General features: G+C 30.6%; 1 protein-coding gene across 1 annotated transcript in view; it reads left to right on the forward strand.

Annotated features, from left to right (window-relative positions):
- The window catches only part of LOC127738025 (receptor-type tyrosine-protein phosphatase epsilon-like), a 264,382-nt gene that overhangs the window by 43,557 nt on the left and 206,935 nt on the right, over positions 1-13,890 (forward strand). Inside the window, exons 18-21 of the mRNA XM_052249048.1 lie at positions 637-782; positions 1,108-1,243; positions 3,886-4,035; positions 4,438-4,537. Coding sequence (XP_052105008.1) covers positions 637-782; positions 1,108-1,243; positions 3,886-4,035; positions 4,438-4,537 — 532 coding nt within the window. The remainder of the gene's footprint in view (positions 1-636; positions 783-1,107; positions 1,244-3,885; positions 4,036-4,437; positions 4,538-13,890) is intronic.

Below are 13,890 nucleotides of genomic sequence, written 5' to 3' on the forward strand. Positions count from 1 at the left end.
TATGATATATACACGCTGAGTACATTTTGGATGGGAACCCGAGCTATGTTTTCGTCTCATATTGATTTACTGAACGTGTTCAGTTCATATAACGTCACAGATAGACAATGTTATATGTAGTTTTGATATGACAAATGGAGGGAAAATTGATGTCTGCCTTGAAAATTGATTTAATCAGTGTAATCGAGCGGAGGCATTAAAAAAAATCAGTTGTTGGTTATATATTTTTCTAATCTTCTAGTCTTCTTTAAAATCCTGTAAACTTTTCAATTTCTGACTCTCAAATTGCGTAGAACTTCAATATATCTAGGTCTTGACAGGCCTTAAAACATTTTCGAGTAGCAAAGCAAAAGTTGTCTGTACTAAGATTGAACTCTGGAGATTTTACAATGTTTATTGAACCTTTAAACTACAATTTTATTTAAATAGGTTTACCAAATTGCCTATTCCTCCTTAAAGTCCAGTGTTTCTTACTCAGTTTGTTTTGTTTGTATTTTTTTGTCATGCTTTGCTTTCTTGCTCTTTATTTTCGGACACTTTCGGCTTTTATATTAGGAAACCCGGGAGCTGTTTATATTGATTCTATAGTTTATATGTATTTTGCAGCTCCAATAACATCAATGTTTCCTATTTTAGAATGTACAGGAAAGAACAATTCACCATTTTCATTTCACTCAGTGGCCAGACCACGGTGTTCCTGACAGTATCAAATTAGTCAGTTTTTACAGGAAAGTTAAGATTGAAAAATGTTACCAAAATGGTCCGATGGTTGTACATTGTAGGTATGTGTATGAAAAGCAGATATCGTAATTAAAAGTTCAAAATTGCTTCATTAAATATCCTAGAAAAGGTATTATAATGCAATGTACACTACTTAGTCTAAAGCACTGTCTCTTTATAAATAAATTGTATAAACAACTAGAATAATGTTTACAATTTGATATCGAAAACTATCACAAAATATTTTCAATTAATCCTTCGTCTGAATTCGTAAAATTAAAAGGGAAAACGTTCTTTTTATGTTTTATTTCCGGTATAAAATGTTCTTCAGTTATACAAGGACATTGTAGTAAACAATTACTTTAAATTATTTAAACTATTCTAAAGCGCTGGAGTTGGAAGAACTGGAACATTTATAGCTATAGATGCTTTATATGAAATTGGCAAAAACGTTGGTTACGTAAATGTTATGGAATGTATCGAGATAATGAGGAAAGACAGAATGAATATGGTCCAAACATATGTAGGTATAACTGTTGTAGATAGACCGATATATGTACTAAAGTTTGAAAGACACTCCAAGAATCCCATATTGCTACAGTCCTTTGCTATTGATTCGTTTAATGACGACATGTTACATCGAAATCACATTCACTATGGAGTTATGAACGTACATGAATTGAGCATAAGTATTCCACGTTTATAATTTAAGAAATATTACAATAGACTTTTATCTCATCGAAACAAAATTTGGAGGCATTTATAACATTCTAAGCATTAATCCTGTCTTATTTGGCGTGCTGTTTAAAACAAATGTCTAATTGTAATGTATTGTTAATGGGTTTTTTTTTGTCCGCACAGGGTTACGATTAAGTGGGGTACTATAAATCACATAAAACAATTGATAGAAAAATAAGATGTGCAATCTTTAACTATGACAATGTACGTACTTAATAAAAACAGGGAAAATAAAAAAACAGTGACGCAGAAAAATGTCTTAAAATAATTTCTGAACCACACAGCAAAAGACTGGAACACATTCAGTCAAACGTGCGATCTATATTGGATATGAAGTATTGAGGCTAAATCATAAATGAATGCTTTGAAAGCAACCAACAGGTGCCTCATCTAACTCAATTTGGTATAAACTACAAATGTAATACTACTCTATCAAGCATTCATGAAGATTATTCTTAAATGGTCTTAATCAATTGTCCTTTAATCCACAAGATCTGGAAGTAGATAAAACGTCATAGAGCCAAAAAAAAAACTAAACATAATGTGAACTGACAAGCATGAATCATAAATAATAAAATTTAGTTACTGTGTTGTGTTTTCCGAATTAAACTGCTATCGATCAAATGTGCACCGGACAGGAATGTGAATTTATATACATTTGCACTTTATAAATAAATAACGTAAGAGGTGGGATTAACCAAATTTACCTTTTTGGGTCAAGTTACGGTTTATAATGGTTTTCTTCCATCTAAGGTGGTTACAGAAAACAATCGGTCTAAATTTTAAAGAAATATTCAAATTTTGTGGCCACAATGCAATTTATTTGTACTTCTATTCAACGAAAGAAGATAACAATGTAATTTTATCTAAATATATCAGTTTTAAATCATTTCTAATACAAACATAGTTGAAGATACATTAACTGTCGAAATGCGTATCTGGTGCAATACAAGTGTATAAGTACCGTTAATGTTATTACTACTGTCTTTAGAAAAACAGAATATTTCAGATTGATTAAAATGAAGGAACTCTGCCTGATAAGACATGGTATTATTTTGGTTGCAGTCTTAAACAAGAAACGCGTATTCATCGTAATGCTCTAATGCATAATCACCTAGAAATCCTTTTTAGCTCACCTGGCATAAAGTGCCAAGTGAGCTTTTCTCATGACTTGTCGTCCGTCGTCTGTCGTCCATCGTCGTCCGTTAATTTTTACAAAATATTCTCCTCTGAAACTACTGGGCCAAATTTAACCAAACTTGGCCACAATCATCATTGGGGTATCTAGTTTTAGAAATGTGTCCAATGACCCCGCCTGCCGACTAAGATGGTCGACATGGCTAAAAATAGAACTAATATTTTGAAAACCGTTATAAATAGAGAAATTCTGACGGGGGACAAAAATTTTCAGAATGTTGAGCTCAACCAATTGTCTTTATACTTCTTTTAGGAGTTATTGCCCTTAAATGACAAATTTTACAATTTTTTTCATGTTTGTCTATTATCTTGAAAACTATACTAAATAAAGAGAAACTTGAAAATGCAAAAATGATCAGCAAGATAAGTTCTATAAATAAGTAAAATGGTCCAAATCGTCAGTCGAGAGTTATTGCCCTTTGATGACGATTTTCATCAATTTTTTGCGTTTTTTGCCTTATATCTTAAAAATTATAATACATAATTTGTCATAGATAGAAACTTAACTAAGCAAAAATGATCAGCAAGACAAGATCTACATTAAAGACAGATGGAGGAAATCGTCCGACGTCTCCTTATTGGAGTAATTGCCCTTTATTTTCACCATTTGTGATGTATTTTGCTGATATGACAAACATTATAATAGATAAACAGAAACTTTGAATCACAAAAATGATCAGCAAGTCAAATTTTGCCGATATAGTAAGTAGACTGTCACTCTTTATAGGAGTGATTGCCCTTAAATGAGGATTTTTGTTTACCCTCTTTTGTGTTTTAAGCAAAAACTAAAGAAGATAGAGAGAAAGTAAACACACTAAATGGTCAACAATACAAGATCAACAAAACAGATTTTTGTCATGAATTCTTTTCTCGTCTACAATGTTGGAGAGTGTCCTTTGTTGAATATGCACATAGACAAAGGTGAGCGACACATGTTCTTTAGAGCTTCTAGTTTATATAGTGAGCAATGATTGTAAAAAGACAAATTACATTACTGAAAAAACATATACGTAAATAAAGGGTTCATTCATTAAGGTTTCTAATTGAATAAGTATGTTCTCCTAATTTTTCGTTTGCCAGAAGAAAAATCAAATTTAACAATTGTACAAGTGTATGCGCGCACAAATAACGTCATAAACAAAATCATTAAAACACCTTTTCAATGTAACAGCCATTACACATGATACTTTTGAAATGGTTGTGTTTAAATCTGTTCAATTTAAATTGCAGGAACAATATGAAGCAGTCTTTGAAGCCTTATTAGAACTTTTTACTGTACCAGAAACGTCAATTCCGAAGAATGATTTCTGTAAATACATTTCGGATCAAGAACATAAAACTTTACCACGAAATCAGAATATGTATAAACTACAATTCCAGGTATACTCCTTCATTTTGAGTGAATAAGCAAAAGTATGTTGAATTGATTAAAAATTTGCTACGGTATTTAAAATAGGATTGAAGAAACGATCGGTGACTATGAATTATTTTTACCAGAATCAACTTTTAATATTAATCAAGAATCGCATCACTGGAGGAGATGCATTAAGTGTCAAAATGCGCATTTAGTGCAATAAAAATTGGTATTGTTAATATTATTCTATAATATATATTAAAACCATTTTTTTTTCCAAATTTAAATCAAGCAGTTATGGTGTCCACTTAAACTTACGACTTAATAATCTACGGGCATTGCGTGTATGTACTGTTCTTTATCAGAACTTTCGACCATATATCTCTTCTTTCAAAACTAATTGTCATTTACGTATATGTTAATTTTAGAGATTGGAAGCCTTGCGACCCTTGAATCCTCAATCAGCATATACTGCTGGAACATCAAAAGAAAATATTCACAAAAATTCTGTAAAGAAAATATTTCCACGTAAGTAATCGTAATTTCTTTTAATCCAATAATTATTGTTGGCGCGGAAATATGTTTAACATGTAGTATGAAATATAAAGACAGTTTATGTATATGTGACTTCAAACGACGTAAGTCGATATACATAAAGTATAAGGCTACAAATATATGGACTGCCTATTCAACATGTGACTGATGCTTCCCAATGAGAAAACGTTCATCCTATTGCAATATGCATAACATTGCATATATCAAACTTGCGTCAACAAAAGATTTGTTTGTTCCACATGACAAATGAATGTTTCAGCATAATTGTTATTATTTGGTCAGATTCCTGAATACAATTGGTTTGCATATGAACGTTTTAATTTTCATCGAGTTTGTCTGTGTGTTTCCATGAAAATAAGAGTTGATGAATTTGTATTTGAAAAGAAAGATATGGTGTATCAATTCACCCTACAATATTACTTTGCATAAATGAAAATACGAAACCCAAACAGAGCTTTTATTATCTTTATTGTTGTTGTTTATAGTACAGTAAGGCTTTCAATATGCACCAACAAATTTAACCTCAATGCAAAGTCAAGACGTCCCCTCGCACCGGTTTGAACGGATTGTTTTTTGTTATGTTTTGTTTTTCATTTGCAACTCACTCGTGCAAAATTGACTATATATATAAATGAGAATTTGCGGTTCTTTTCAGAATTCTTTGGACGATATAAATTCCTAAGTATTTCAGTAAACATCTATTGCTCATATTTTGAATAAGAACCAATAAACTTATACCTTTCGTATGTTTTACCGTTAAAATAAAGAGAGAAAATACAAAAACAGATAAATTCAAGCATAACGGATTTTTTTTTAAATTAAGATGTAATGGTTATATTTTATTTTGTTTAGATGACAGGTATAGACCGTATTTAATGTCATATGGTAAAACACGTAATGATTACATTAACGCAGTGATTATTCCAGTAAGTTCTAATTTTGTCACACTTTATATCAATACTCGATATCCAAGTTATCAAAAAATGAAAGGCTGAATAACACTTTGTAATGAAAAGGTTTAAAACAATTTATCATCACCTCATAAACATTTTGTGAATTGACTCTTTAATAATGCATTCTTTTTTTTCTCATACCCACCATTATGTTGTATTGTTTGTATACATGTAAATATTTTATTCCTCTTGTTACACGTATGTAAAGTGTCTGAGTGATCAAAAAGAGTTGTTGTTCAATAGTTGTAAGATTCCAGAACATATCATACTTACATATAGAAATAAAAAAATCCGAAATGAATATTAATAACTGTTACATTGTACTAAAAAAGTGTTTTCAAAAAACCAAACCCTTAGGTAAATTCAAAAATGGGGAAGTCTTTAAAAACTGACAAAATCAAACGTTAGACTATTTCAACCAACGGAACGAATGAAAAAGAATTGTAATAGTCCTGGCTTTGTACAGGCATTTTCATAAGATAATGGTGGGACAAAACTGTTTGTATAGCTAGCTAAACATCCTACTTTTATGACAGTTAATTATAGTCTCCTTATATTGACAAATTTGGCTTAGTAACCCTGGTAGGCATAATTGATAAATGCGTCAATAATTGGGATTTGTCAGCCAAAATTGCTTTAACATACATCATACATGTATACATACAACACAACTGAAAAATGCAAACAAATATACAAATAAATCTGACAAAGAGGCCAACAGAAACGTTATTGTAGTTGATTGTGAATCTTACAAAATATTCCACGAATGGTTATTTCAATCGTAATTTCAGTTGAATATACCAACAAGTATTTCTTTTGTTTAAATATTTATCATGGTATTCATGCTGATATTAGTTCACTGAAAGTGCTCGAAGAATCGCCCAGAACATGGTATATATAGGCTGATATGTATATCACATAGTTATATGACGATAGCAATTTCTGGAATTTAAGAAAAACAGCACTATACAGTTATATCATAAAAATAAATATTTCGTTTTTCTAATCTGTGCATTTTTAAAGTGAAATACGGTATTTTGTTGGCATAAAATTGTAGGAAAACACACATAAGTTTACATGTTCTTTAATATTTGTAACTGAAGTCTGCTTGATTTCTTGAATCAAATCAAACTTGAATTTTACTTACATTTCTTCACAAACATGGTCTGTTCCTTGTTTAAAATCTATTAAAAACGTTGTTTGTTTTTTCACAGGGATACGAAGAGAAGAGTAAGCTTTTAGTTACACAATGTCCTCTAGAGGAAACTGTTGTTGATTTTTGGACAATGGTATATGACCATGAATCTGAAATAGTTGTTTTATTGGACCAGTTTAACAGGGTATGCTAATCTTACTTGACTAGGGGATATATATATAGGCATATAGAATACTACAATGTAAGGATAACTTTTTGGATATTTTATCAAGAGTAAAATAAACAATTATGAAATATCTTTTTCTGTTCTTACATAAGTCAATCTGGTCACATATCACAAATGTATTACCAGGAAAATAACCAGTAAAGATATAATTTAAATCAAACATTTGGAAAGTTTTTGAAAATATTATCAAAGATATTAAAAATAATCTTTTTTCGGTGTATATGCTTTAAAAAATAAGGAGATGTGGTACAATTGCTAATGAGACAACTATACATTAAAGTTAAAATGAAGTGGATGTAAGCAATTATAGGCAACCATACGGCCTTCAACAATGAGAAAACCCATACCGTACAGTCGGCTATAAACGCCCCGACATGACAAATATGAAACAAATTCAATTGCAAAAACTGACGGCCTAATTTATAACAAAACAACACTATTTCAGTTCGATAATTCTTTCATGAGTTAATACAATTTTTCAATAATATAATATTATCAATATTTAGTTGATTGTGGATTAAATAAAAAAAAATGGTTTAAAATTTAAATTGTATTTCTGTTAGAATGCTCCTTTGTGGTTAGGACGCCAGAAAGTGCTGGGGTTTGAGCAATTCACTATTGTGCAAGACAACGCATCCAATTCAGATGAGCTGCAGCTTACGTTGAAGCATGAGGTGAATATATATTTACATATAGTTAATTGATGGTCCACAATTACACAAAATGATAATAAAAACAATGATAAATTCATAACAACTGGAAAGAGTTACACAAAGTGCTTGCCATAGTAGGCATTTTCTGCAATGTACTTATCAGTTGTGATACAATTAAACGCCAAATATTTCCGTGGTATTACACATGCATATAAAAAATTGTTACGAAGGTTATTTGAAGCACCATATGCACACATTGGTTAATAATTTCATGACAAAAACAAATCACTACATATCAAAATAAAGAGTAGGCAACAAGAACCCTGAACATTAAAGTCTATCCTCTTAACTGGTCAACGGTTAATTCTTTGTTAGACTGGTTTGTTCTATCATTGATGCTTTTGAAAAAAATGTCATGTTGTCCAACTTGAAAAAAATATATAGGAGATGTTTGAATAACATCATTGAGGCAAATAACAAAACCAGTCACAAATCGCAAGGACTCCTAGGAGTCAGTTGCGATATTGGCATCACTTTTTTAACATCTTCATTTCGTGTAAAATCCAATAATCATTCAGGAAAAAACCATAACCACATAATTAAAAACAAGCACTTACAGATTCCGGATGTTGGACAATCAAATGAACATATGGCGAGGTTAGACATTTTTATTTTGGTATCAAAGGTGCATAGACAAATGATCATGATTGTCATTACTAGTGGTATAACACCAATAAAGTGGAATGAAGGAATGGAGAATAAATTAACAATGTCTCTTTTAATCATGGAAAATTTTACTTATATATTTTACTTCTTGTTTTTATTCTTATATTATTTCCTAAATATTGATATCTTGTTCTACAGAAGTAATTTTTATGAACAATATTCAAAGTTAGTTCATAGTTGGAACAGGTATATAAATTCAATGTTTAAGTGAAACAAATGTTCAGAAGAAAAAACTGTGATCAGACCAAGACTCTCTCTCTCTCTCTCTCTCTCTCTCTCTCTCTCTCTCTCTCTCTCTCATTAAATTTACCTTGACCTTAGATGAATGGCTATTCTTTTTATGTCCCTTTTGGTCAAAAAGCTCCTGACGTTGTAACGTATTTATAAATCCATGGCTTTCAGATACTTACGTGTGAGCAAAACTGATGAATTTAAATCCAGAAAAATGAAATTTATAAAGTGTTATTTTCATTTATCACAAACATTACATTACTTCGGAAAATGTCTGTATAAAGTTAAGAATATGAAAGTCGTTTTTTCACTCGTTTCGTTGGTTATTGATGTTCGAATTTGTCTTTTTCATTGACTATTCTTTTTTTATTTACCTTGGAAATTGGTATTTTGTTATACATTTTTTTACTATCATGATACTTTGTTTTTACTTGGACCTCAATATTTTACTTCAGCAATATAATTATATTTTCTTCAGAATCAAGGTGAGAGGAAAACAACTGTTTTTACAACAAACAAATCAAACACCACAAGTGATGCAATGCTTTCAACAAACATTCTACTAGATCTTTTAAAAAATGTAAAAGATTGCTGGGAAGAACACAAAGGACCTATTACTGTTGTTTGCAGGTACGTAATAAAATACATATCTTCAAGTAAGACTTCGCATATTGTGTCTGGTCGTTCATTGGTTTGTCACATGATTTTCTAATTCTTTCAAATAATCAAGGTACTTATGTAAGCATTTTTTAGCAAAACTTTTTAAAGAAACTTACGTACTCGGAACGGTAAAATACACAATTGATTATTTTTTACACTCTTTTAATTTAAAGTCAAGACTTGTTAAGAAATGTTGCGTTTTGATATTATATTAAAATACTTATATGCCGTATATAACTTATGATCTGTTCTGTGATATATTATCAAGTTCATATTAACAAAAAAAGTGTAAATTTTAGTAATTTAGTAAAACAACAATTAAACTGACTTAATATAACCGTGGTATCACTTGTTGCGTCTTCGATATTAAAGTGTGTGCATGTATTCAATAAATTGAGCTCTGTGTGGACGGTTTGGTTGTTATCAATCTATTACAGTTGAATCACTTTTAGACAATTTATCATTCATCGTATAGTAAATAACTTAAATATGTGTCTAACATATATAACTACATATGGAGGGCACTTAAGGTGTCAAACAGTACTGAATGAACTACAGAAAATATGCTAGGACAGATGACTGATTATGACATATTGGTTTATTTTTAAGTCTGAGATCAATAATAACTTTCTTGTTAACCTATGACAACATATTTCCCGCTATTGGTATAAATTTATAATAAATACCAGGATTAAAATTTTGTACGCCAGACGCGCGTTTCGTCTACAAAAGACGCATCAGTGACGCTCAAATCAAAGAAGATAAAAGGCCAAATACATTTCGAAGTGGAAGATCGTTGAGGACTCTAAATTCGGAAAGGTTTAGCCAAATACAGCCAAGGAAATCTATTCCTGGTGTAGAAAATCCTTAGTATTTCGACAAATTGTAACTTGTAGTTAATTTATAACTATGATCATATCAATGATATATCATGTAAACACAGAAGGGCTGACTACTGGCCATAAGCTTGTTATATAGGTCTACTGCACAAAAGGCCATCAACACAACACTATCACATATGACTGTTTGAGATGGATTTATAGTCTCTAAAACCAGCGAGCGTTGATTATACGTGTCTAGCTGTATAGCACCAAAGTCTTTGAAAAACTATTAAAATACAGTTTGAATAGTTTAATAATCATCATTTCCACATAATGGAATATTGGTTGTTTCGTGAAAAGTGTAAAGAATATTCAAATACAAACTGATATTGTTATAATTTAATATACAGCTATCGCGATGCGAATCCTTACTCGTCCGGTAGGTGAAGAAGTTGTTTTCAAGTTCTTGTTACTTTAATAGTTTTTATGATAGTGACATTGTAGGTTTCAAAGTGAAACACCCCCTTTATATTTCAGCGATGGCTGCAGTAAAAGTGGGATATTTGTTGCTTTAAAACTTATCTTAGAAAAACTATCGATAGATGATGAGATTGATGTTTTTCAAGTGGTTAGATCAATACAAGTTAGACGACCCGAATTTCTCTTGGAATTTGTAAGTTTTCTATAGGTTATTATTATGTAAGCGTATCTAAAATGCCAAAAGTGTGTAAAGGGAGGTAGAGTTTCACATTTAACTATTCAAACATTTATCTTTGTTCAGATTTCCTGTATATGTAAGCTTTTTCCCATATTCAATATATTCAAATTTCTCACTGCTTTCTTTTAATTTTTTTTTTAATTCTTTAAAATTGTAAAATATGTCTACGCTGGAGTAAATTCACTTGCAGGTTTTTTAATCAGTGATTTCTGAAATGATAACGAACCAAAAAGAAATTGAAATGTCTTTTTTTAATGTAACTATAGTCTAACAAAATCTTATCAAATGCATTTAGTCAAGGTTGAAGTTAAATTATAAATGAAAGCATTTGGACATGGTATGATATTAAGGGTTACTATTTCGTGCTCCGTATGCATTTATCCTATTTTGGAAATCAAATTTGTTGTCAAGTAATAAGTGTTAAATTGTTCAGTTCTTTAATTTACCCCATGTTTACTAAGGACAAAAAGACAAAAATAACTCAAATGTAAAACATGTTCTGTCGCACTTTTTAATCAATGCATTAAACATTTAAATTTATCTGATTAGTCTGATAATTAATCTTCACTTCCATTATTTTGATAACCGCAGAGGTTATTGGCCCCTCAAATTACTACTTCAATTTTTTTATAAATGTCTCAGGTTTAGGTGTGATCTTTAAAAAAATGTAAAATAAAATCGTTCATGTTTTGGGGTTACTAGATGCTAATAACGTTAACATTAAGTTGTTCCTGTCAAATTGTTGTAAGTTGCAAACAAATTTTATGTTGTTTTTGGACCTGTTTTTAATAATAAATGTTCATACTTTTTAAAGCTAATTCAAATGTAAAAAGCATGTATAACAGTGTATATTTTCAATGGAACTCAAACGATGTACTTTAAGGCTAATTCAAAAATTGTAACGTTGCTTATTTTTTGTTTGAATACCAATGATGATGTACGGAAACATTAAATGACGTCTCCTGCCAAATGTTATTTTCAGTGCACATGGTAGACAAAAACTAATAAATATAATGTATCTGTTACATTTGGACAAAAACATTTTTTTTCAGTGTTCTATAAAATGTTTCTAAAGCCCTGCATCAATAAAATATGATTTCTTTAATGGCTGATAATTTCTTTTCTCACAGGAGCAGTATGAAAATTGCTACAGGTGTATCAAGGACCATATAGAAAACGACTCGTTGTATGCAAATCTATAGTGTTTTATTTAATGATGGCAGAGTCAGTATTTTCGACAATAGAATACACTTTAATACAGATATGATTTGCTTACTGTTCTTAGGAAATAAGAATAAGACGCAAATAACAATGCAAAAAGCAATAACAATAGCATTAATTTATTGGGACAAATATAACTGCTCTTCATGAATAGGTCATACAACATGCAAAATATTTATAATAAGTATATAGATAAGTTTGATATCAGAACAGATTATACATGTAGATAGATTTTTTTATTAATGATGACGAAGTTCAGCAGTAAATTTAGTCACTTGTAACATTTTGAAAAATACTGACCAAAGATAAAATTTCATTGAAATACTTTATAACAAGAATTGTATGTTATTTTAGTAGAATACTGGTTTAAATGTTCATAAAACCTATAAAAATATCTGATGTCATTGTTTTTATATTGCCATTTTTCTCAAGCTATATTTTGATTTGCACAGGTTTTTACTATAACCTGAATTTTATTTTTGATATACGTGATATTAATTTTGCTCATTTAAATTTCTGTATGCTACTTATGTATATATGTGCTAAATCGTTTATTTAATTATGAAAATGGGATGTATATTCCCTACAAATGTACAAGTATAAATAGAGAAAGTGTAAAAAGTGCATATCATACATAAAGTAATATTCCTTTGTTTTAAATATTTAAGTGCAGGGTAACTCTCTAAAATGAACTTTACACAGAAATCGAGAGGCTTGTTTTTCAGACATTAAAAGGACCTGTCAGAATCTTTTGTCATTTATGAAGATGATGGTGGATGGCTATTTAACGTTCAGTGCTAAATTAAATGCATATTCAGGTCGAGACTATGTAAATGTAATATGAAGATTAATTATTTTCGTTTTAAACAGGCTTAATCAGATTGTTCACCTGCTAGCTCACAATGTAACACACGAAGACATGTCACTTAACTCAGATATTATTATTCTGTGTTCTGGTCAACCGGTCTTTGCTCTAACTCCTAAATGCTCGGCGTTTGACAAAACAGCTGCATATTCCAATTTTTAAATCTTTCCATTTACCAGACCGGGTTTGAACATATGACCTCGCGCACCCGAGGCGTTCTCGAAATAATAAATCACCGAGGCCATTTTTTTAATATTAAGCAAAAGTTACAAATTGGTATTCTTTTTCGAATACATTTGTCAATGTGGAAATAAATGTCCCTGTCCAATGTTTATTGTGGTAGTACGTCAAGGGAAACTATATGAAAACAGATCTGCGGTAATGATGGCAGAAAGTTCGTGGTCCGAAGGAGAGATAAAGAAACCATTATATGTAAAAAGCAATTATCTTTTAATTGAACTAGCTTTCAGTAACTGCCAGTACTCTTAGATAGATACTTTGTGCTTTTGGTCTATTGGTTACGTTATGTGTTAACGTTATGTTTCTTGTCGATCAGATTCGTTGATTTCTTTCCATCTGATTTTTACAGTCTTTTCTTCTTTTGTCGTGCTTTTAAAACAATTTCACAGATAAGGGAAGAGTTGAGCAATCACAAACATGTTGAAGCCTGCAACATTCTTAATGTGCCTGTCCAGAGCAAGAAACCTGTTACTTAGTGGTTGTCCTCGGTTGCTTTTTTTCAGCATACATCAGGCCATTGATTTTCCTCTTTGAATTGTTTAATTTTTTTCATGCTGGGGCCTTCTATTTCATACTATGCAGAAGGATTTTTGCTTATTATAGCATGCCATACGGGGACCTTTGGTCTCTGTAAGCAATACTGCTACATCTCCTTAGTTTGTTTCCTTCAAATATAGGTATGGTTACAAAATAAAACAAGGTGCACTATGATCCAAAAGAGGACAGACTTTATTATTTATTTAGTGCGATGAAATTTGGATGAGGATTCAAATGCTTCATATATGAATGTTTTTTTATTTTTAATTTTATCATATTCATGTCAAGTATGATTTTAAAATTGTACATTTACCGTGAA

This window comes from Mytilus californianus, unplaced genomic scaffold (genome assembly GCF_021869535.1).
Source record: "Mytilus californianus isolate M0D057914Y unplaced genomic scaffold, xbMytCali1.0.p SCAF_1, whole genome shotgun sequence".
NCBI lineage: Eukaryota > Metazoa > Mollusca > Bivalvia > Mytilida > Mytilidae > Mytilus > Mytilus californianus.